This window comes from Neovison vison, chromosome 13, assembly GCF_020171115.1.
Source record: "Neovison vison isolate M4711 chromosome 13, ASM_NN_V1, whole genome shotgun sequence".
In the NCBI taxonomy this organism is placed as follows: Eukaryota; Metazoa; Chordata; class Mammalia; order Carnivora; family Mustelidae; genus Neogale; species Neogale vison.
In genome coordinates, this window is record NC_058103.1 from 147,290,819 (window position 1) to 147,313,029 (window position 22,211).

A 22,211-nucleotide genomic window follows, 5' to 3' on the forward strand; every position below is an offset into this window, starting at 1 on the left:
AATGGACAAATCTACCAGATAAAAAATAGTCAAGGTTCTAGAAGAAACTAATCCCACCAATAGCCAGCTGGGCCTGATTGCAGACCGCCACCCAGCGACCGCAAAAGAAACAAAAGGGAAAAAAAAAAAAAGAAACAAACGAAAACGTGTTCTTTTGTAAAGTGCATAGGGAATAGTCACCAAAATAGGCCACATTCTGGGTCATAAACTGTAGCACATTTTTTTAAAAATTTAAAGACTTATTTTTTTTTAAAGATTTTTATTTATTTGACAGACAGATCACAAGTAGGCAGAGAGGCAGGCAGAGACAGAGAGAGAGAGAGGAGGAGGAGGCAGGCTCTCTGATGTGAGGCTCGATCCCAGGACCCTGGGATCATGACCTGAGCCGAAGGCAGAGGCTTTAACCACTGAGTCACCAGGCGCCCCTAAAGACTTCTAAGAGCCTGTGTGCACAGAGGGGCACAGGGAGAATCCCCAAGCAGACCCCCTTGAGCGTGGAGACCAATGCGGGGCTCGATCTCAACCCATGAGGTCACGATCTGACCCAAAAGCAAGAGTTGGATGGACACCAGAGCCACCCAGGCATCCCACATTTTTAAAAAATTTAAGTGATCAAAATGTTCTCTGACCAGAAAGGAATTAAACCACAGCAGCCAAAAACCCTTTCAGAAAATGTCCAAATACAATAAAAAAAGAGAAAGTTTCAAGTGAAATTCACAGATATTTTGAACTGAACAAAAATGAGGCGCCTGGGTGGCTCAGTGGGTTAAAGCCTCTGCCTTCGGCTCAGGTCATGATCGCAGGGTGCTGGGACTGAGCCCCGCATCGGGCTCCCTGCTCGGGGCGGGGGGCGGTATTCAACAGCGAGCAAGCACGAGGCCTGGCAGGGGCAGAGGCAGGGATGCAGGTCTCGAACTCGGGATCCCAAGATCAGAACCCAAGCCGAAGTCAGACATTTAACTGAGCTACCCAGGCAACCCTCACTCCTAGGTATTGATACCCGACTGGAACATGTCCGCACACAAATGCATATAGGACTGCTTACATTATTCGTAACAGCAAAAAAGCAGAAGTCATTCAACTGTTCATCAGCTGACGCAAGGATACATGAAGTCTATCCACGCAACACTGTGCAGCTGCGGGAGGAACACATGCGACAACACAGACGAACCTTGAAAATGCTGTGCTAAGTCAAAGAACCCCGACACGGAAAGCCGTACCTTGTATGATCCCATTTATGTGAAACATCTAGAATAGGCAAATCATAGAAATAGGAAAGGAGAGCAGTGATCCAGGGGCCAGCGGTAACAGGCAGTGGTTGCTTTGGGGGCTTAGGAGAATGTTCTGAAACTAGATTGTGGCGATGGCTGTTGCACACCATTGCGAATGTACTAAAAACCACTCGGTTGTGTAGCTTAACACGGTGAATTCCACGGTATGCAAACAGTATAATTTTCAAATTCTATCACTGTAATCTACCATATTGATGAACCAAAGAAGAAAATCCACACGATCCTATCATTTGATGCAGAAAAGCATTTGACAAAATTCATGATAAAAACTTCCAGAACGAGGTGCCTGGGTGGCTCAGTTGGTTAAGCAGTTGCCTTTGGCTCAGGTCATGATCCCACGGTCCTGGGATCAAGCCTCACATCGGGCTCCCTGCTCAGCAGGGAGCCTGCTTCTCCCTCTCCCTCTGCCAGCCCCTCTGCCCACTTGTGCTCTCTCTCTCTGTAGCAAATAAATAAAATCTGAAAACAAAACAAAACAAAAAAAACCTTCCAGAACATTGGGGAGAATGTACGCTATGGTGAGTGCTGTGAAGTGTGTAAGCCTGATGATTCACAGACCTGTACCCCTCGGGCAAATAATACATTATATGTTAATTTTTTTAAAAAAGACAAGAAAAAAAGAGTTATAGCAGGACTGAGACTGCCGGCTTAGAAATGTATGCTTGCAAGGTCAGCCTCTGGCTGGCATCTGGGAATTCGGCTCTCAAGAGTCTCTAGCATCAGGGGCGGCTCGATGTGCCTAGTCTGCTTGTGTGGGGCACTATGTCTTAGGCTGAACATCTGCTTCCCCGCTGGGAATTCCGTATATGGTAAGCAAAGGGTTCCGATGCGACAGCCCCCCATAAACATCGTGTGCGGAGTCTCTAAATGGGCTTCCTGGGGGCGGAAGCTCTGCACAGACATTGCTGTATTTTCACTGCTGGAAGAGTGGGTTCTGGGTGACCCCTCCTGTGAGGAAGGAAGCCCAAGTAAGCCTGCACGTGGGTTCTGTGAGGCTTTGCCCGTGTTTGTCTCCCTTACGACCCAGCTCTGTACCCTTACTGTGTCCCTGTACTAAAGCTCGCTACAGGGCGCCTGGGTGGCTCAGTGGGTTAAGCCGCTGCCTTCGGCCAGGTCATGATCTTAGGGTCCTGGGATCGAGTCCCACATCAGGCCCTCTGCTCAGCAGTGAGCCTGCTTCCCTTCCTTTCTCTCTGCCTGCCTCTCTGCCTACTTGTGATCTCTCTCTGTCAAATAAATAAATAAAATCTTAAAAAAAAAAAAAAAAAAGCTCCGCTACAGGTACCGCTGTATGCCGAGTTGCAAAGGTCCTAAAGAATGGCCACTAGGGGTCGCACTGGGGGTCTCTACCACATCCTTTAAGTCCAGTGTCCTCTAAATGAGCAGGGACAGACTCTCCCGCAGGCTCAAAGAATCAAGCATAGAGGCTTACAGCTTGTAGAGACTTACTAAATGAAAATAAACTTTACCTAAAATTAAAAAAACTTCCAGAAAATTAGGGAAAAAAAGAATGTTTCTTTACGTGATTAATGAATGGCATCTACCAAAGTCAACTCCCAGGTAACACAGGATGACTCAAGCTGCCTGCCTTCCCCCGGAGCTCACAAGCAAGCTGTCTCCTCTCACTACGCCTGTGGAATACGATCCCGGAACTCCGAACCAGTGCAATACGGCAGCAAGAAAGCCACGACGCACAGACTGGAACGAAGACATTAAACCACCTTCATTCACAGACATCGTGAGTGTACGGATTCCAAGGAACCTACAAAATGCTCCCATTGGTCTAGCAAGGCCGTGTAACACCAGGTTAACCTACAAAATCAACCTCATTTGGAAACACTAGCAATCAACAATCGGAAACTAAAATTTGGAAAACAGCACATAAATAACTCCAAAACAACAAACTAGACCTAGGTATAAATCAAACAAAACTCATATTAACTCTGCGGAAAACTGCAGGATACTGATGAAAGAGAAAAGCCTGAGGAGATACACGATGCCCTTGGAGGGGAACATCTGTTCTCCCCCAGCGATCTGTACATCTAAGGCGGGGCCGTTCAAAATCCCAGCGGAATGTTTTTTTAGATACAAACATGTTAGCGTACGTCATATGGAGACAGAAACTAGAAAAGCCGAAGAATTTTTAGAAGAACCAACTACTCAGAGGAATCCCCCGTCTAATCTGGGGCTAGTTCTACAGCTCCCACAACCAAGGCAAAGCAGCGTTGATTGGTGAAAGGACAGAAACAGGTCAGTGAACAGAACAGTGAGTCTACAGGTGCCTGGGTGGCTCAGTGGGTTAAAGCCTCTGCCTTCGGCTCAGGTCATGATCTCAGGGTCCTGGGATCAAGCCCCGCATCGCCTGCTTCCTCCTCTCTCTCTGCCTGACTCTCTGCCTACTTGTGAGCTCTGTAAAATAAATACATAAAATCTTTTTTTTTTTTTTTTAAAGATTTTATTTATTTATTTGAGAGAGACTGAGTGAGAGAGAACATGAGAGAGGAGAAGGTCAGAGGGAGAAGCAGACTCCCCAAGGAGCTGGGAGCCCGATGCAGGACTCAATCCTCGAAGTCTAGGATCATGACCAAAGGCAGCTGCTCAACCAACTGAACCACCCAGGCGCCCTAAATACATAAAATCTTTAAAAAAAAAAAAAAAAGACAAGAAAAACCAGTAAGTCCACGAAGACCCACAAAACAGTGGTGAAATGGTTCCTGGAGAAGACGCGAAGGCAAGACAGGGCCGTGTTCCCAACAGATGCTGCTGAACCACCGGACGGTCACAGCCAAACGGCTCTCCTTTGCCTCACTCCTCCCAAGGCAAAACTTAGATCAAAGATCTAAACATTAAGTCTAAACCAGTATTTATTTTAGAACAGAAAATACTCATGGTATTCGGTTGGGCAGAGTTCTTAGGACATCAAAAACATCCATAAAAGGAAACAATGGCAAGTCGGACTTGAGCCACTTTTTAAGACTTGGCTTTGCACAAGATACTGTTAAGAGATGGAAAAGGCGAACCACCAACAAGGACAGAGTATTTGCAAGGCATGGATCCGATGAAAGGCGACCTGTATCTGGAATATATTTAAAAACTCCCAAAATAGTCAAAGGAAACAACCGGGGGAGGGGTGCAAGCCCTATCAGGACAAAATATCCTGGGGCGCTGGGGTGGCTCAGTGGGTTAAGCCTCTGCCTTTGGCTCAGGTTGTGGTCTCGGGGTCCTGGGATCGAGCCCTGTGTGAGAGCCTGCTTCCCCCCATCTTGCTCTGCCTCTCTGCCTACCTGTGATCTCTGTCAAATAAGTAAATAAAATCTTTAAAAATATATATATATATCCTATAGCGCATCTACAGTGTAATGTGGTGCGGACCAGCAGATGAGAACAGAAAGTCTAGAAATAGACACGGATACATACAGAACCCAGGTACAAGATCATGGGGCCACCTCTAGTCACTGGGTATGGGCATAGGCTTAGCTGCCTGAAAAAAGACACAGATTGGGTAGAGGGCAGAATGGCGGTTGCTGGGGGTGGCTGTGTGTGGCGGGGGTTGGGGACGTAGTGTTAAATGGGTATAGAATTTCAGGAGAGAATTAAAGTAAATGTGAATGTACCTAATACCACGGGACTATACACTTAAAAATGGCTGAATGGTATATTTTATTTTAAGTATATTTTACCACGGGAAAAATAAGTAAAGACATCACAGGAAAAATTTTTTTTCTTTTTTTAAGATTTTATTTATTTGACAGACAGATCACAAGTAGGCAGAGGGAGAGGGAGAAGCAGGCTCCCCTCTGAGCAGAGAGCCTGATGTGGGGCTCGATCCCAGGACCCTGGGATCATGACCTGAGCGGAAAGCAGCCGCTGACTGACTGAGCCAGCCAGGCGCCCAAAATTTCTTCAATCACATATGTGCACACACACCCAGTAACCATAGAGGGAAACGCTGATCAAGCTGGTTGATCAAGGTAAGTGATTTGCAAAACATGCTGAGCATTCCCGGGCCCAGAGTAACATTTAACACCAACTAGTGAAAGCAAACGTACCACACAGACTGAAAAGCCAGCGAAGAACATGAAGAACACAAATCACTACGGCAGCTGAAACGGGCACTTTAAAACAGAGAAACTCCACGTGGCCAGTAAATAAATAAAAAGCTGCCCGACCTCACTAGTGCTGGGGGAGCCCCCCGGGGGCGGGCCGGGGCGGGCTACACCGTCCTCTGGTGAAGAGAGCTCGGCCAGCGGTTCTACTCTGAATATTCTGCAGATGAACTTGGCCACGTGCACGCGGTGTGTGATCAACAAGCAGAAACCAGAACGACCACGGGAGCGGATGCTGGGAAAGGGCCGAGTGGGACGTCCCCGCCTCCGGCCCTAGACAGCCATGGGCTGCTCAGCAGTTGCGTGTAACGGTTCGGGCTTCGGGACCGTCGCTGAAGGCCGGCCGCCTGCGGGGGACGGCTTGGATGGTGAACTGGTGACGAACCTGGGGCGGCAGCCTGCCCCGGCCCCGGCCCGCAGCAGCCGTCCACACCTCCCCAGGCGGCCGGCGCACGGCTTCTGCGAGTCCGGGCGGAGAAAGGAACCGCCTCCAGACAGCAGGCGTCCGAGCTCGCAGCCGATCGCACAGGCGCAGCCAGGGTCCCGGCCTGTCCCCGGCCTGTCCCAAGCCTGTCCCCACTCTGGTTCAAGCGCCTTCCAGGAGATTTAAAGGGTCCGTGCCTTTCAGATCCCGCTTCATTTCTCACTTTTCGCCTTTCAGGGGGAGCCAGACATTAAAGACGGGCACACTGGGGGCGTCTGGGTGATGCGGTCAGTTGAAGGTCAGACTCCTCGATTTCGGCTCAGGTCGTGGGTGATCTCAGGGTCATGAGACGGAGCCCACGATGGGGCCCACCCTCAGCAGGGGGTCTGCTTGAGATCCTCTCTCCTCCTCTCTCTGCCCCTCCCCTGCCACCACACAAGCGCACTCTCTCTCAAATAACAAATACATCTTAAAAAAAAAAAAAAAAAAGCCTGGCATATTCCAAAACTTCTGCATATGTGGGGAAAACCAGAAAGGGATGGCCAAGCCCAACGAAGGCTTAGTAAAGACATAAGAAGACAAAGTTTACACCTCAGGCTGATTCCTGGTACAGAGACTGCTTACATCAAAAAGAAAACAAAAATAACAAAGAAAAAGCAATCCTTGGAAAGGGGGGAGAATCCAACTTCCAGAGTTAGCACAGGCTCAACAAGAAGGAACACAGAGAAATAGGGAAATACGGCCAAAGGAAAAAAATAAAGGCTCTGTCCCTGAAAAGCTTAATGGCAGGCATATTTGACAAAGTCAATTTTTTAAAAAAGATTATTCATTTACTTGAGAGAGAAGGAGCAGGGAGGAGGGTTAGAGGGAGAGGAGGACTCCCCACTGAGCGGGGAGCCTGATGCGGGGCTCAATCCCAGGACCCGGAGACCATGAGCGGAAGGCAGATGCTTAACAGACTAGGCCACCCAGGTGCCCCGGGCAGACTTTAAAACAACAGTCTTCTTCTTCTTCTTCTTTTTTAAAAAATGATTTTATTTATTTGAGAGAGAGAGGGAGAGGGAGTGAGCACGAGAGGACAGAGGTCAGCAGGAGAAGCAGATTCTCTGCCGAGCCGGGAGTGTGGTGCGGGGCTCGATCCCGGGACTCCAGGATCATGACCTGAGCCGAAGGCGGTCGCTTAACCAACTGAGCCACCCAGGCGCCCCTTCTTCTTTTTTTTAAAGATTTAATTTATTTATTTGACAGAGAGAGAAAGAGACAGACAGAGAGGGAACACAAGCAACAGGGGTGGGAGAGGAGGAAGCAGGTTCCCTGCGGAGCAGAGAGCCCGATGTAGGGCTCGATCCCAGGACCCTGAGATCATGACCTGAGCTGAAGGCAGAGGCTTTAATCCACTGAGCCACCCAGGCGCCCCAAGAAAAACAATTATTAACGTAAAAGGTAGTTTCACTGTACCTTTAGTTTAACTCCAAATATTATTTTCTACAGGATTTGGGGGACTAATGCATTTAAAAGAATTATTAGTTTATGTTCTAAGCACATGTTATATAAAGATGTAATTTTAGGACACTGACGACAAAGCGGTGGGGACAGAACTATAAAGGAGCAGAGTTCTTCTGCGTTACTAAAGTTAAGTTGCTATAAATTCAAATTAGAATGTTGTAATTTTGATATTAAATGTAATCCCTACAGGAGCCACCAAAGAAATAGCTATAAAGTCACATGAAGGACATATAAAGGACATGAAGAAGAGATTTAAACATTTCACTACAAAAAAATCACCCTAGGGGCACCTGGGTGGCTCAGTGGGTTAAAGCCTCTGCCTTCAGCTCAGGTCATGGTCCCAGGGTCGTGGGATCAAGACCCACATCGGGGTCCTGGGATTGAGGCCTGAATCGGGCTCCCTTCTCAGCAGGGAGCCTGCTTCCCCCTCCCCCGCTCCCCCTGCTTATGTTCCCTCTCTTGCTGTGTCTCTTTCTGTCAAATAAATATATATTTTTTAAAATCACCCTAAACACAAAAGAAGGAATGCGGGAAATAAGGGGCAAAAAAGTGGTAGTGTGGAGAGAAGACAAGCACAATGACAGAAGTAAGTCCCCCTCATCAGTAGTTACTTTCAGTGGAAATGGGTTAGATTCTCTAATCAAAAGACCGTGATTGCGGGGCATCTGCCTTGGCTCGGGTCATGATCTCAGGGTCCTGGGATCGAGTCCCTCTTGGGCCTCCCAGCTCAGTGGGGAGCCTGCTCGTCCGTCTGCCCCTCCCCCTCGCTCTTGCTCTCTCTCTCAAATAAAATCTTAAAAAACAAAAAAAAAAGACAGCAATTGGCATATGGATAAAAGCATATGTACAACTGTATGCGGTCTACAAGAGACTCTCTTAAGGTCCAAGACCAGCACAACGACAATGACTAGACGGAAGGAGCTGTTCCAGGCAGACGGACAGCGAGAGGCCGGGAGCTCGGCCAGTATCAGACCGAACAGACCTGCCATCAAAAAGGTACAGGAGGGGCGCCTGGGTGGCTCAGTGGGTTAAGCCTCTGCCTTCGGCTCAGGTCATGATCCCGGGGTCCTGGGATCGAGCCCCACATCAGGCTCTTCTGCTCGGCGGGGAGCCTGCTTCCTCCTCTCTCTGCCTGCCTCTCTGCCTACTTGTGATCTCTGTCTGTCAAATAAATAAATAAAATATTAAAAAAAAAAAAAAGGTACAGGACTCAGAAAAGAACATTACATAATAAAGGACTCCATACAGCAAGAAAACATACAATTACAAGCATTTTCACACCTAATGACAGACCATCAAAATATGTGAAGCTAAAACTAAAACTGACAGAATTGAACGGAGAAACAGGTTTTTTTTGTTTTTGTTTTTGTTTTTTTTAAGATTTTATTTATTTATTTGAGAGAGAGAGACAGTGAGAGAGAGCACGAGCGAGGAGAAGGTCAGAGAGCGAAGCAGACTCCCCATGGAGCTGGGAGCCTGATGCGGGACTCGATCCCGGGACTCCAGGATCACGCCCTGAGCCGAAGGCAGTCGTCCAACCAACTGCGCCACCCAGGCGTCTTTTTTTATCAACCCATGACGTATCATCTGTTGCAGGGGTACAGGTCCGTGACTCATCAGGCTTCTAGAACACCCAGCGCTCCTTGCAACAGCCGCGCTCCCCAGGGCCGCTCCCCTCCAGCAACCCTCAGTTTGTTTCCTAAGATTAAGTCTCTTATGGTTTGTCTCCCTCCCTCGCTGCATCTGGTTTCATTTGTTCCTCTCTTCCCGGATGATCCTGGGAGAAACCGCTCTACAGTAACTTCCGAGACCTCAATCCCCCGCCCACGGTCATGGACAGAACAACCAGACAGCAGGAAACAGAGGACTTGGCCGCACCGTAAACCAACTAGATCTGACAGACGCGGGCACGGTCCCCCGCCCAGGAGCAGCACACGCCTCCCCCGGTGCACACGGACAGTGTCCACAACACACCATGTATCGGGCCACCAATAAAGCCTCAAAGATACCACACACAGCCATTCCTACCAAAATCCCGACAGTATTTCTCACAGAGCGGGAACAAGCCTAACGTTTGTACGGGACCACACAAGACCCTGGCTAGCCGGAGCAATCTTGAAAACCAAACCCAGACCAGCGGTATGACCTGACAATCCCAGACGTCGGGTTATCTTACGAAGCTGCGGTAGTCCCAAGCACGGTCCTGGCACAAAAACAGACACATAGGCCAATGGAACGGAATGGAAAACCCAGAAATAAACCCACAATGATACGGTCAGTTACTCTTTGACAAAGCAGCAAAGAATGTCCAACGGAAAAAAGTCTCATCAACAAACGGTGATGGGAAAACCGGACAGAAACATACAACAACACAACAACGCCGCCGGACCCCTTCCCTTCACCACACACAAAAATAAATGCAAACTGGATTAAAGATCTCAATGTGAGACCTGAAACTATAAGAATCCTAGAAGGGAGCACAGGCAGTGATGCCCTCACACCGTAGCAACGCTTTTCTAGAAACGCCTCCAGAGACAAGGGACATGAAAGCAAACACAAACTACCGGGCCTTCACTAAAATAAAAAGCTTCCACACAATGAAGGAAACGAGCAACGAAACTAAAGGATGACCTACCTCGGAGGACGACCCACAGATGGCCAGCAGACGCACGAGAAGATGCTCGCCATCACTCAGCATCAGGGAGACGCAAGCCACGACCATAACGAGAGATCCCCTCACTCCGCCGGCACGGCTGGAATCAAAAAGACAAGAAACAGCAAGTGTTGGCGAGGAGGTGCTGAAAAAGGAGCCCCTCCATTGGTGCGGCCACTGTGGAAAAGAGACCGTCCTCAAAAAGTTAAAAATAGAACTACCTTACTGAGTATTTACCCCAAAAATACAAAACCATGAATTTAAAGGGATATATGCACCCCTATGTGTACAGCGGCATTATTTACAAAAGCCCGAGGGTCCAATGAAAGATGAATGGATAAAGAAGACTTGGGGGGGTGGTATATGGAATGGAATATTACTCAGCCACGAAAAGAATGAAACCCTGCCATGTGCAACAACGTGGATGGAGCTAGACAGCATCAGGCCAAGTGACCTAAGTCCTTCAGAGGAAGACAAATCCCACAGGATTCACTCATATGTGGATTTTAAGAAACAAAAGAGCCAAAAGAAAAAAAAAAAAAAGACCAAGAAAGTGACTCTTAACTGTAGAGAACAAGCAAACAAGTGGTTATCATGGGAGGCAGGAGGGGGGTGTGCAACAGGTGAAGGGGATTAAAAGTGCGCCTATCGGGTATCAGGACCAGCACGAGTAATGGATGGAATTGCTCAGTCGCCACACTGAACACCCGAAACTCGTACTCCACTGTGTGTTAACTATGGAGTTAAAGTTGGAGTTGGAACTAGAGTTAAAAACTTAATAAAAATAAAAACATCATACACCGCATCCTCTCTGACCACAGCAGGATGAAATTAGAAATCAGTACAAAGAAAAATGAAAATTCACAATATTGTGGAAATCAAACGATACATTTCAAGCAACCAATGGATCGAAGAAAAAAATCACGGGGTAAATTAGAATACAGAGACTAATGAAAATGAAACACAATATTCCAAAACTCACGGGCCACAGAAAAAGTGGTACTGAGGGGATTTATAGCTATAAATGCTCCCATTTAAAAACAAGAAAGAGGGGAGCCTGGGTGTCTCAGTGGGTTAAGCCTCTGCCTTTGGCTCAGGTCATGATCTCAGGGTCCTGGGATCGAGCCCTGAGTTGGGCTCTCTGCTCAGCGGGGAGCCTGCTTCCCCCTCTCTCTCTGCCTGCCTCTCTGCCTACTTGTGATCTGTCAAATGAGTAAATAAAATCTTAAAACAACAACAACAACAAAAAAAAAAAAACAAGAAAGAGAGGTATCTGGGTGTCTCAGTCAGTTAAGCCTCTGCCTTTGGCTAAGGTCATGATCCCCGGGTCCTGGGATCGAGCCCCATATCAGGCTCCCTGCTCAGCGGAGAGCCTGCTTCTCCCTCGTCTGTGTTCCCCTCTCTCTGCATCTCTCTCTGCCAAATAAATAAATAAAATCTTTAAAATCAAGAAATAGGGGCACCTGGGTGGCTCAGGAGGCATCTGCCTTTGGCTTAGGTCATGCGTCTCCCTCTGTCCCCCCGCCCCTCCCCCCTGTTCATGCTCTCTCTCACTCTCTTGCTTGCCCGTGCTCTCTCAGAAATAAGTAAATAAGGGGCACCTGGGAGGCTCAGCGGGTTAAAGCCTCTGCCTTCGGCTCAGGTCATGATCCCAGGGTCCTGGGATCGAGCCCCGCATCAGGCTCTGAGCTCCATGGAGAGCCTGGTCCAAACTTTTAGCTGGACTGACTCAGGGAAAAAGACTCAAATGACTAAACTCAGAAATGAAAGTGGGGACATTACCACTGATTCTACAGAAATGAACGAGATTTTAAGAGTACTATGAAAAATTGTACACTAACAAATTGGATAACCTCAATGAAATGAAAAAACTCCTAGAAGCACAAAACCTATAGAGACTAAATCACGAAGAAATAGACAATCTGAATTACTGTAACTAGTAAGAGGATTAAATCAGTAATCAAAAATCACCCAACGAAGAAAAGCCCAGGACCTGAAGACTTCCCTGGTGAATCTACCAAACATTTAAAGAACTACTACCAGTACTTCTCAAATTTTTCCAAAATATTTAAGAGGGGAGAATGCTTCCCAACTCGTTCTATGAAGCTAGCATAACAATGACATCAAAGCCAGACAAAGCAAGACAAGGTAACTACAGACCAATATCCTTTTTGAACATGGATGCAAAAATCCTCAGCAAAATACAAGCAAACAGAACTGAGCAGCATTTTAAAAGGATTATACACCATAACCAAAGGGGATTTATTATTGGAGTGCCAGAACGATTGATGTAATACACCACATGAACAATATGAAGGGGAAAAAACCCCACGTGATCACCTCAATCAATGCAGAAAAAGCATCTGACAAAATTCAACACCCTTTCATGATACAAACACTCAATAAAATAGGAAGGAAAATAGTTCCCCATAATAAAAACTATATATAGAAAACCCAAAGCAAACATAATACTGCATGGTGAAACACTGAAAACGTTTCCTCTAAGTTCAGGAACGAGACTAGGACGCCCATTCTCACCACTTCTATCTAGCACAATACTGGAAGTCCTAGTCAGAGCCATGAGGCAACAAAATAAGTAGCATTCACATTGGAAGAAAAGAAGTAAAACCATCTGTCTGCAGAGACTATGACCTTACATATAGAAAATCCTGGCATCCACAAAGAAACTGTTGGAGTAAATGAATTCGGCAGAGGAGGAGGGTACAAAGTCAGTATACACAAAAAAAATGTATTTCTGGGCACCTGGGTGGCTCAGTTGGTTAAGCAACTGCCTTCGGCTTGGGTCGTGATCCTGGAGTCCAGGGATCCAGTCCCACATTGGGCTCCTTGCTCAGCGGGGAGTCTGCTTCTCCTGCTGACCTCTCTACTCTAATGCTTGCTCTCTTTCTGTCTCTCAAATAAATAAATAAAATCTTTTTAAAAAAGATGCATTCCTATAGGCAAATAATGTACAATATGGAAAGGAAATTATAAAAATAATTCCATTTACAATAAAATCAGAAAGAATAAAATACTTAGGAATTAACCAAGGTAAAAGACATGTACAATGAACACTACAAAATGCTGCTGAAAACAATTAAAGACATAATAAAATGGAAAACAGAAATACATCCCATGTTTATGGATTGGAAGACATAATATTATTGATACCAACACTACCCAAAGTGATCTATAGATTCAATATAATCCCTATCGAAATCCCAATGACTTTTTTTTTTTTTGCAGAAATAGAAAAACCCACCCTAAAATTCATGGGCAATCTCAAGGGACCCCAAATAGCCAAAATATTCTTGAAAAAGAAAAACAAAACTAGAAGACTCACACTTGCTGATTTTGAAACCTACTAGAAAAGCTTCAGTAATCAAACAGTGTGGCACGGCATAAGGACAGACATACAGACTGATGGAACAGAGCAGAGAGCCAGAAGTAAACCGTTGCATATGTGGTCAGATGATTTGTGACAAGGGTTCCACGACCATTCAGGAGGAACAGAACAGTCTTTTCAACAAATGCTGCACAGAAAACTGGACAATCACACACAAAAGAACAAAGTTGGACCCTTAACTAATATCATATATGTAAATTACCTCATAGTGGGTCAAAGATCTAAACGTAGGACCTAAAACAATAAAACTCTTGAGAGAAAACACAGGACAAAAGCCTCATGACGTTGAATTTGGCAAGGACTCCTTTAATAGGACACCAAAAGCACAGATGACAAAGGAAAAACAAGTTGAACTTCATGAAAATTAAAGTTTTTTGTTTCTTATATCAAGAGACCCTATTAACAGAGTAAAAAGGCAAGCCACATTGGGGCGCCTGGGTGGCTCAGCGGGTTAAAGCCTCTGCCTTCAGCTCAGGTCACTATCCCAGGGTCCTGAGATCGAGCCCCACGTCGGGCTCTCTGGTCGGCAGGGAACCTGCTTCCCTTCCTCTCTCTCTGTCTGCCTGCCTCTCTGCCTACTTGTGATCTCTGTCTGTCAAATAAATAAATAAAATTAAAAAAAAAAAAAAAGGCAACCCACAAGACAAAATATTTCAAAATCACATATCTGATGAAGATTTAATATACAGAACACATATGGAACTCCTAAAACTTGACAACAAAAACAATTCAAAAAACAGCCAAAACCTTTGAATAGGCATTTTCCATAGTAGATCTATGAATGGCCAATGAGCACATGGAAAGCACTCGACATCACTAAACATTAGGGAAGTGCAAATTTATACCACAGGGAGATAGCATCTTACACCCATTAGGATGGTCATTATGGAGAAAAACAGACAACCAGTATTAGGCGAGGCTATGGGAAAATTGGAACCTTATACACGGTTGTAGGAATTAAATATGGTACAGCCTCCATGGAATACAGTACGTAGGCTCATCAACAAATTAAAAATAGAATTACCGGTTGTGTGGGTGGCTTCATGGGTTAAAGCCTCTACCTTCAGCTTGGGTCATGGTCTCAGGGTCCCGGGACTGAGCCCCGTATCGGGCTCTCTGCTCAGCAGGGAGCCTGTTTCCCCGCACCCCAACGCCTGCGTCTCTGCCTACTTGGGATCCTCTCTCTGTCAAATAAATAAAATCTTAGAAAAAAAAAAAAGTAAAAATAAAAATAGAATTACCAGATCACCTAGAAATTCCACTTCTGAATATATAACCAAAAGAACAGGAAACAGGGTCTCGAAGAAACATCTGCCCACCTAGATTCATAGCATCATTCACAGCATCATTCACAGCAGCTAAAACCTGGAATCAAGCCAGCCAGCGCCCATCAACCAGTGAATGGATAAACAATGTGGTCAGTGCTGTGATGGAAATTCTGGAATCTGCTACAATACAGATGAACCCTGAGGACCTTAGGCTAAGTGACGTAAGCTAGTGACACGAATGATGATTCAGAACAGTCGAAATCAGAAAGACGGAAGGTACCATGGTGTTGGCCAGGGGTAGTGGATGGGGAGTGGCTATTTAACAGGTAACAAGTTGTGCAAGATGAGAAGAGTCCCAGGGGCCAATGGCGGCGGTAGTAGCACATCAGTGGGAATTTAATACTGAGACACACACTGAAAAATGGTTAAGACGGTTTATTTTATTATGTGTACTTTATTTTATTTTTTAAAGATTTATTTGACAGATCAAAGCAGGCAGAGAGAGAGGAGGGAAGCAGGCTCCCCACTGAGCAGGGAGCCCGATGTGGGACTCGATCCCAGGATCCTGGGATTATGACCTGAGCCGAAGGCAGAGGCTTAACCCACTGAGCCACCCAGGCGCCCCTTTTCTGTGTATTTTAACTCAATAAAAGGAAAAATGACCACCAACAGAAGAATATACAATGAGGTATATTCACACGACGGAACACGGCAGGACAGTAAAAATGAATGGACTGCGGAGCACAACACGGACGGATCACACGGTGTTAAAAGGAGAAACACGACACAAAGGGACAGCCACAGAGTGACTCCAGTCACATAAATTCCAAAGCAAACAAACTAAACTCTACCGAATACGGACGCAGTGGTACAATCCTAAGTGAAAACAGGTGAGGAAAGATAACCAAGACGACCCCTGCTGGTCCCCAATCTCCGCACGACCTCAAATCACCCAGGGTCAGCTGGGGGAGCTTGGCGATCTGCCCACACCCCAGGCTCCCCCCGCCAGAGCTTTGGATTTCACTGTGTCTGCCCTGCTGGCCTTGGCCATGCCCTTCCCAAGCTCTTTAGGCGTGTCCAACAGGAGGACCAAGTTGAAGACGGGGCTCTAGGGCAGGGCAGGAGGGCTGTGGCAGGGAGGGCAAATGGGGGGCATCTGGGGGGCTGGCAGTGGTTTCCTTGGCTGGGGGGTGCTTCACGGGTGTAAGTGTATCATCTACTCTAGCGCACGCTCACTTCACGCCCGCGGCTGCGGCGGTCCGCTCTCCTCTTTCTCCACAGCGTACACGTAGGTGTTCCAGAGCCCACAGCTCACGGCCCTGACTTGCAGTCGCTTATCTACAAAATATTCCACACGGCGGGGCCGATCCAAGCTGGTCGTGTCCTGGTGGCCAAGCTGTCCATATTTACCTAAAGTGAAGGGAGCCCCTTGGCCCTCCTCTCCTCTGGGCCTTGGGGCTCTTGCCCTCCAGGAAGGAAGGGAAAAACTCAGGCCGCCCCGCAAAGTGCAGGGTTAACCCACCACTCTGGGCGGTCTGCTCTGGGAATTCAGGAGCCCAGTGCCACAGAGCCTCCGGGGCCGGGCGGGACCGCCCCCCCAGGTCCCCAAGAGGTGGCTGCCACCAACCACACCAGGCAAGACGATGTTCCAGCTTCTCTGCTCCGAACTCCAGATACTCAGAACACAGATTTTTAACTTTTTTTCCTCCCCAGTGCCAGACCAACAGATGTGTCCTAAATGCTGCCTAAGTATTCCCTCGAGACAATTCTTCAGAAAGACCCACAGGAAGCACGAACATCCACTTTGCTCCTGTGTGGACTCGGACTCCGAGTGCCAGGCTCTGTTCTAGACCAGGGCCCGCAGCACTTCCGTCGAGACGTCCCAGGGCTCAGGCCCTCTATGCCCTGGTCCCTTCCTCCCCTGGCTTAAGCATCACACAAGCAACCCTCTTACTTACCCCAGCCCCAGGTGTAGAGCTCCCCAGTTCCTACAACCAGAAGGACAGTAAGGGGCGGTCACAAGGCAGTTGTCTAGCGTGGCCTGCCACAGTCCCTAGCCAGCACCTTCCAAGTGTCCTGAGCTCTGCCTGGCAGGGCACAGCACCTTCTCCGACAACGGTCTCTGCGCAGCCGCGGCCGGGGTGGGAAAGGATCCGGGTGCAAGAGGTTTACCTTCCCGTATGCCAGCGGATGGGCCTGCCCTCTCACAGCGGCTCAGGGGTCTTAGCAGCTGGACCGGGCAGGCCCCGTGCTCAGACCGGACGGCCACCGACACCAGCCTCCCCGCAGGAGGAGGGGCCTCCGCGGCCGGACAGCTGGGGGGCACCTGTCCAAGCCCCAGACATTGGGGCTGTTTTCGTGGAGGGAGGCGGCCACTCAGTGCTTGTCGGAGACACCTCAAGGACAGGTTTCTGAGGGGATCACAGCCTTCTCTGCGGCGCCAGCTACGGGACAGGGCAGAGGGACTTCCTGCTGCCCGCCCAGCCCTACTCACTTGTCACCACCGCCGTGTGCCGGGAGCCACAGCTGGCCTGGGCTGCCTCCGCGCCCCGGGGCAGATCCAGTAAAGCGGGGAAGGGCTGGATGGCTATGAAGGGGGCCGGGGCTCCGTCCTCACTCCCCACCGTTCTCATGTCGGAGTCACCTTCGTTCGGCCTGCCGGCTTCAGAGAAGCAGTGACAGTGGGGAGCATGGGGACGGCTAGGCGGAGCTCTGGCTACACCTTAGCCATGGGGGGTGGGGGCGCTGCGGACGCTGACAACAGCCCTGCCGTACCCCAGCCCTCCCCAGAGCCCGGAGTCCCACAGAGGGATCTGGGGTCCCAAGGACGACCCATGTCCCTTCCAAGCACTCCAAGGTCTCGGCCGGCATGTGGCCACGGGTCAGGAAGGACAGAAACACGTGAAGAACAAGGACCCTCACCTTCCCTGGCAACGGTCTTTCCATCCTCTGCCAGGCTCCTGGTGGGCAGGGCCAGCTGCCCGGATTCATTCCAGCCCCAGACATAAATATCCCCCGTCTCTGAAAAAGAGACAAAGGGGGCCCATTAAACAGATTGTGAACTGCATCGTCACCCTCCTAAGCCCCCCTGAATCCACCCAAATGCCTTGTATACCCACCAGCTCCCCGGGGATGACTAACGCCTGCCTTGCCCAAGGTGACATGCCGGGCAGTGCCTCTGGCGGGCCCCAGCAGCTTTCTGGTTTTACAGAAACCAGATGCTTTCCTTGTCATCCTTTCTTCAGAGTCTCCTGGACCTTCCTTTCCAGTTTCACTTCTTCCCTTTGTTGCTAAACCGCCCCCTCCCCACCTCCCACGTGTGAACCAAACAAACGCCATCTTGCACAAAGCTGCCACGACGACAGCCCGGAGACCTGAATGAAGCCTTCTTGAGAACAGCCCCCAACACACTTTCTCTTTTTAAATCACACAAGTAACAACCCTTAAGCACACCCTGGTAGCATAAGGTCCTTGGATCTGTTCTGGAAATGGGACAACACAGAACTAATCTCGAACATTCTCCTCCTGGGCGGCCCCCAGCACGGAATCCCAGACGCTAGGGCTATAAAAGCAGGTCTGACGGGAAGGGCGTGCGGTCGCAGCCCTGTCGCAGCTGCCCAACAGGAGTCCAGAAACTCCCTTAGTAAACCGTTTCTTGTCAAGCTGGACCTGTGGGCCTTTCTCTTTGGTCTCCAGCTCCTTGGGAAGTCGCTTCACATAAGCTTCCCTTTCGCGGAACACCCAACCACACATGCTTCAGAAATGCATGCCTGGAAATTCCCAGCCGCCTCCTTTCAAACCCACTGAGCCCACGACACCCGCTTCCTTAGCCCTGGCCACCACAGGCCCCACCAGAGGCCTCTTCTGGAAGCTCTGACCTTCCTTGCCTCGCTCATAAAAATTACCCATGACAGCAGCTAATTTTTATCAAGTGTTTACTTGGTGCCAGAATTTTAAGCACTTTTCAAATATAACCATTTAATTCTCAGAAGAGCCCTACAGAGAGCTATAGGACAACATGCCTATTTTATTCATGAAAAAACGGGGGGCACGAAGAGGTGAAGTGCTCTGCCCAAGGTTAGAAGGGGCAAAGTGATGATCTGAACCTAGGAAGTTCGGTCTCCAGCGTCTGCGCTCCGAACGCTGTCACGAACTCAAAACTTCCAACTTCTTCCGGCCTGAAGTGTGAGACTTCCCATCTGGCTGTTTCTAGTCCTTCCCTTCCCTCCAGCCCACGAGTTTTCACATCTGTCTGCGAAGCCAGTCTCATGACAGGAGACTAGGGGTTGGTGGTGTAGGCACATGTTTTTTAAAGCTGCCCCCACCCCGGGGATAGAAGCGTCCAGAGCCCAGCCAGAGCCCCAGGTGCAGACCCTTGCAAACAAAGACCACCTGCTCCCAGCCTGGGAATCAGCTGCAGCTGCGTGGCCTGCCAGGGCAGTGGACGTAGGGTCCCAAACGAGGGTCTCCGCTCTGGGCTCGCCCTCACCCCCATCCTCCTCCCTGTGCGCCGCACATCACAGCCACCTGACCCCCTGCATCCTTTCCTGTCCGTTCTCCTCAGCTCAGCTGCCCCCCACCCCTTCCTGCGCCCTTGCAGAGTGTTTTAGAAAGGTGGGGGCGGGAGGGAGGGGGGAGGCAGGGAGCCCAGCAACAGAAGACAAGGGCAACAGTGCGTGTGAGCGCATCATGGCGGGGCAGAGAGAGGGCTGAATCTGAGAGGCGCCCAGGAGTCCTGAACCGCAGCCCGATTAACATGGGATGAACTTGGAAGGAGGTCTGCCTAGACCACCGGCCCACACCGGAAAAGCGGGAAGAAGGTTTGGAGCCTAGAAGACCTTGAGTCTGTCACTTACCGCTCACACACACGGAGTGCCAGCCACCCGCGGCCACCTCAGCCATGGGAAGGCCCTGCAGCGCCTCCAGCAGCCTCGGCTCCCGCGCGGCCTCCAGAGTCCCGTGGCCCAGCTGTCCGTGCCTGAGCGAGGGAGAGACCCAGCGGGTCCCCCTCCCCTTCCTGCCCCAGTCACACGCACGGGTCCCCAGACGGCCCCTTCCCACGCTCACCTCCCACTCGGGGCCAGGCTTATCTGCCCCCGCCCCGCCCCGCCCCCGCCCGCGGGCCCCACGCGGCCACGCCCCCCTCACCTGCCCTGGCCCCAGGAGAACACCTGGCCCGCCTCGTCCAGCAGCAAGGCGTGCTCGCCGCCCAGCTCCAGCCGGCGCGCCCGCAGCTCCGGGGCCAGAGGCCGGTAGAAGGGCGGCCGCGGACTCACGTAGGCGCGCGCGCCGGGCAGCAGGGGCAGCGCCCGGGCCTGGGGCTCCCCGCCCGCGGCGTCTTCCCGCCCGGCCTCCGGCACCAGGGTGTGGGTCCACAGGGGCTCCCCGCGCAGCGCCGAACCCGGCGCCCAGGCCTGCAGCTCCGGCCCGGGCCCGTCTGCCGGCCCGGCGCGCAGCACCACGAGGAGCGCCTCCGAGGCCCACGCGTCCCTGCAGCCGCCCGCCGCGCCGTCGGCCGCGCCCGAAAGCTGCAGTTGGCCTCCACCTGCGGGAGCGGAGGGCTGGCTGGGGGGCGGCCGGACCACGCCCCCGGGGCGAGGGCGGAAGTGGGGCGGAGAGGGGCGCTCACGGGTCACGACGGCGGTGTAGCTCCAGCTGGCGCTCACGCGGCAGACGTCGGCGCCCGGGCCCGGTGTCGCCAGCGGCTCGGGGCTGTGCACCTGCCGCCCGCGCCCCGAGCCCAGCGCCTGCCCGAAGCCGCAGAAACCGAAGCCGAACCAGGACCCCCGGCGCTCCTCGGCCATGCTCGGGCCGCGCCCTCTGCTGGCCGCCACCTGAATGGGGTGGGAGGCGGAACAGGGTTAGGAATCCCACCAGACTGAGGAAGATTCTGGGCCACCTAGAATGGGGACACTTGCCGTGTCTTCCCTTTAGCTCAGGGAAGCTCATTGCCCCACAGACTGGGCCCCAGGTACTTAAGCGTCCTCTCCCTTAGACGTTGTCCTAGGTTCTGAGCACCTCCAGCTCCCAGTGTCAGGCTGATTATCCCATGTCATCTTGGGAACCAGAATTACCCCCATTTGACAGAAGAGACTCCTAGAGAAAGTAACCCTCACACAATCACACAACTTAGGACCAAGAGGGACCGAGGGCTGAAATCAAGGCCCACCGACTGCATACAACAGTGCTCTCCCCACCAGAGCAAAACAGAGCGTTTGGGAGACAGCGCCCTGTGCGGTTTGGCCAGCCCCAGGGTTCACGTGTTTCCCTCTGCAGGGAGCAGTGCCCGTGTCCTTGGTCCATCACTTAAGCTTTCCGAGTGCAACTCAGTTTCTTCAGTTGTACAAAGGCAGGGGGCAGGAGAGGGCGCCGCCTGTACGTACCCTGTAGAACCGTGTGGAACAGATGGAAATAAACGGTTCAGGTCTGGCCCATACCACGATGGGCACAAGGTTAAGTCCTGGCTTATTAATGCAGGGCTTAGAGTTGATTTTATAAAGTCCAGTGGTTCTTACTAGTTCTCAAGAGACCTATACACAATTTCAGCTGGACCTCACCTAGTCACTTACTCGTTCTACAAGCATTTACTGATGGCGTCCTTTGGGCGGATGCGAGAGACGACTGGCTGAACCCAGAGAGCTCACATGTAAATGGGGAGACAAACATACAGTCCCGCGCCCGCGGTTACAAAAGCAACACCGCTTTTTCCGTTCGGGGTCCCTGCAAAGCTCCTTGACCCGGACCTGGGCTCCTAACACCTTCCGTGCCCAGTCCCAACCCAAGGGGGCCTCTGACCTTTGATCTTGACCCTGTGCCCTCCACCCTCCTCGGGCAGCTCCTCGACCCGCAGTCACTAGGGAGGAAAAGCTGGGATGCAGGGTAGCGGCCCGGGATCCGGGGGGCCGCCGCCGCGGAGGAAAGGTTTGAAGAGCCGCGGCCCGGGCCAGGCGCCCATTGGCTGCCGCAGTCTCCCCGGGCCAATCGCCGGCGAGGGCGGTGACGTCACCGCCCGGGGCGGGCAGCCGCAGGGCGGGGCTCCCCTCCGTACCCACCTCTGTACCCGCAGTCCCGCCAGCCGCCCGTCCCGTCCGCCGCGCGTCCCGTCCGATCGAGGTCGACCCGGCCCTAGGTGCTGCGCTGGGCCGCTGCAGCCTCGGGTGTGAGGTCGGGCAACCTCCGGTGGGCGCGGGCCCGAGGCAGAGGTGGGCCGGACGGGGCCGCGGAGCTCAGGTTAGAATCCGAGCTGCAGAGCTGGCGAGGAGCGACCGCGGCGACGCGTGCACCCCGCCATTCCTCTCAGCCCCGGACGGCCGCGGCTCACGACCCGCACGACAGGGACTCCGGCCCCACAGGAAGCAGCCGTCCTAGGCGGGCGCCTCGGCGAGTTTGGCCTTCCATTGGCTCGGGGCCTGTCACTCATCTCTGCGAGCCAATGAGCTTCACTCTCGCTCCCAGAGCGGAAGCAGGCTCTCGCGGCTCTCCGCCCCGGCAGGTGGTGGAGCTCCTGCTGTCACTGGGACAAGCTACAGGGTTTTTCCTCGAGGGGAGAGCAGGCC

The 22,211-nt window shown here is 51.1% G+C and overlaps 1 protein-coding gene across 6 annotated transcripts; it reads right to left on the minus strand.

Moving 5' to 3' along the window:
* Positions 1-9,960: 9,960 nt before the first annotated feature.
* RCCD1 (RCC1 domain containing 1) lies at positions 9,961-22,001 on the minus strand. Of its 6 annotated transcripts, none has more exons than XM_044231018.1 (8): positions 21,708-22,001; positions 19,804-20,489; positions 19,512-19,633; positions 17,578-17,676; positions 17,150-17,317; positions 16,614-16,643; positions 15,892-16,065; positions 9,961-10,081 (listed from the first exon to the last, which is right to left on the minus strand). In XM_044231018.1, the coding sequence occupies exons 2-7, from the start codon at positions 20,457-20,459 to the stop codon at positions 15,893-15,895; spliced, it is 1,248 nt and encodes a 415-aa protein (XP_044086953.1). In that variant the 5' UTR covers positions 20,460-20,489; positions 21,708-22,001; the 3' UTR covers positions 9,961-10,081; position 15,892. The 6 variants fall into 6 exon arrangements, with proteins under 6 accessions (XP_044086953.1, XP_044086954.1, XP_044086955.1 ...); XM_044231019.1 differs by lacking the exon at positions 9,961-10,081 and having other exon boundaries at positions 15,330-16,065; positions 19,804-20,200; positions 20,285-20,489; XM_044231020.1 differs by lacking the exons at positions 9,961-10,081; positions 21,708-22,001 and adding an exon at positions 21,451-21,516 and having other exon boundaries at positions 15,330-16,065; positions 19,804-20,200; positions 20,285-20,489.
* Positions 22,002-22,211: the final 210 nt, after the last annotated feature.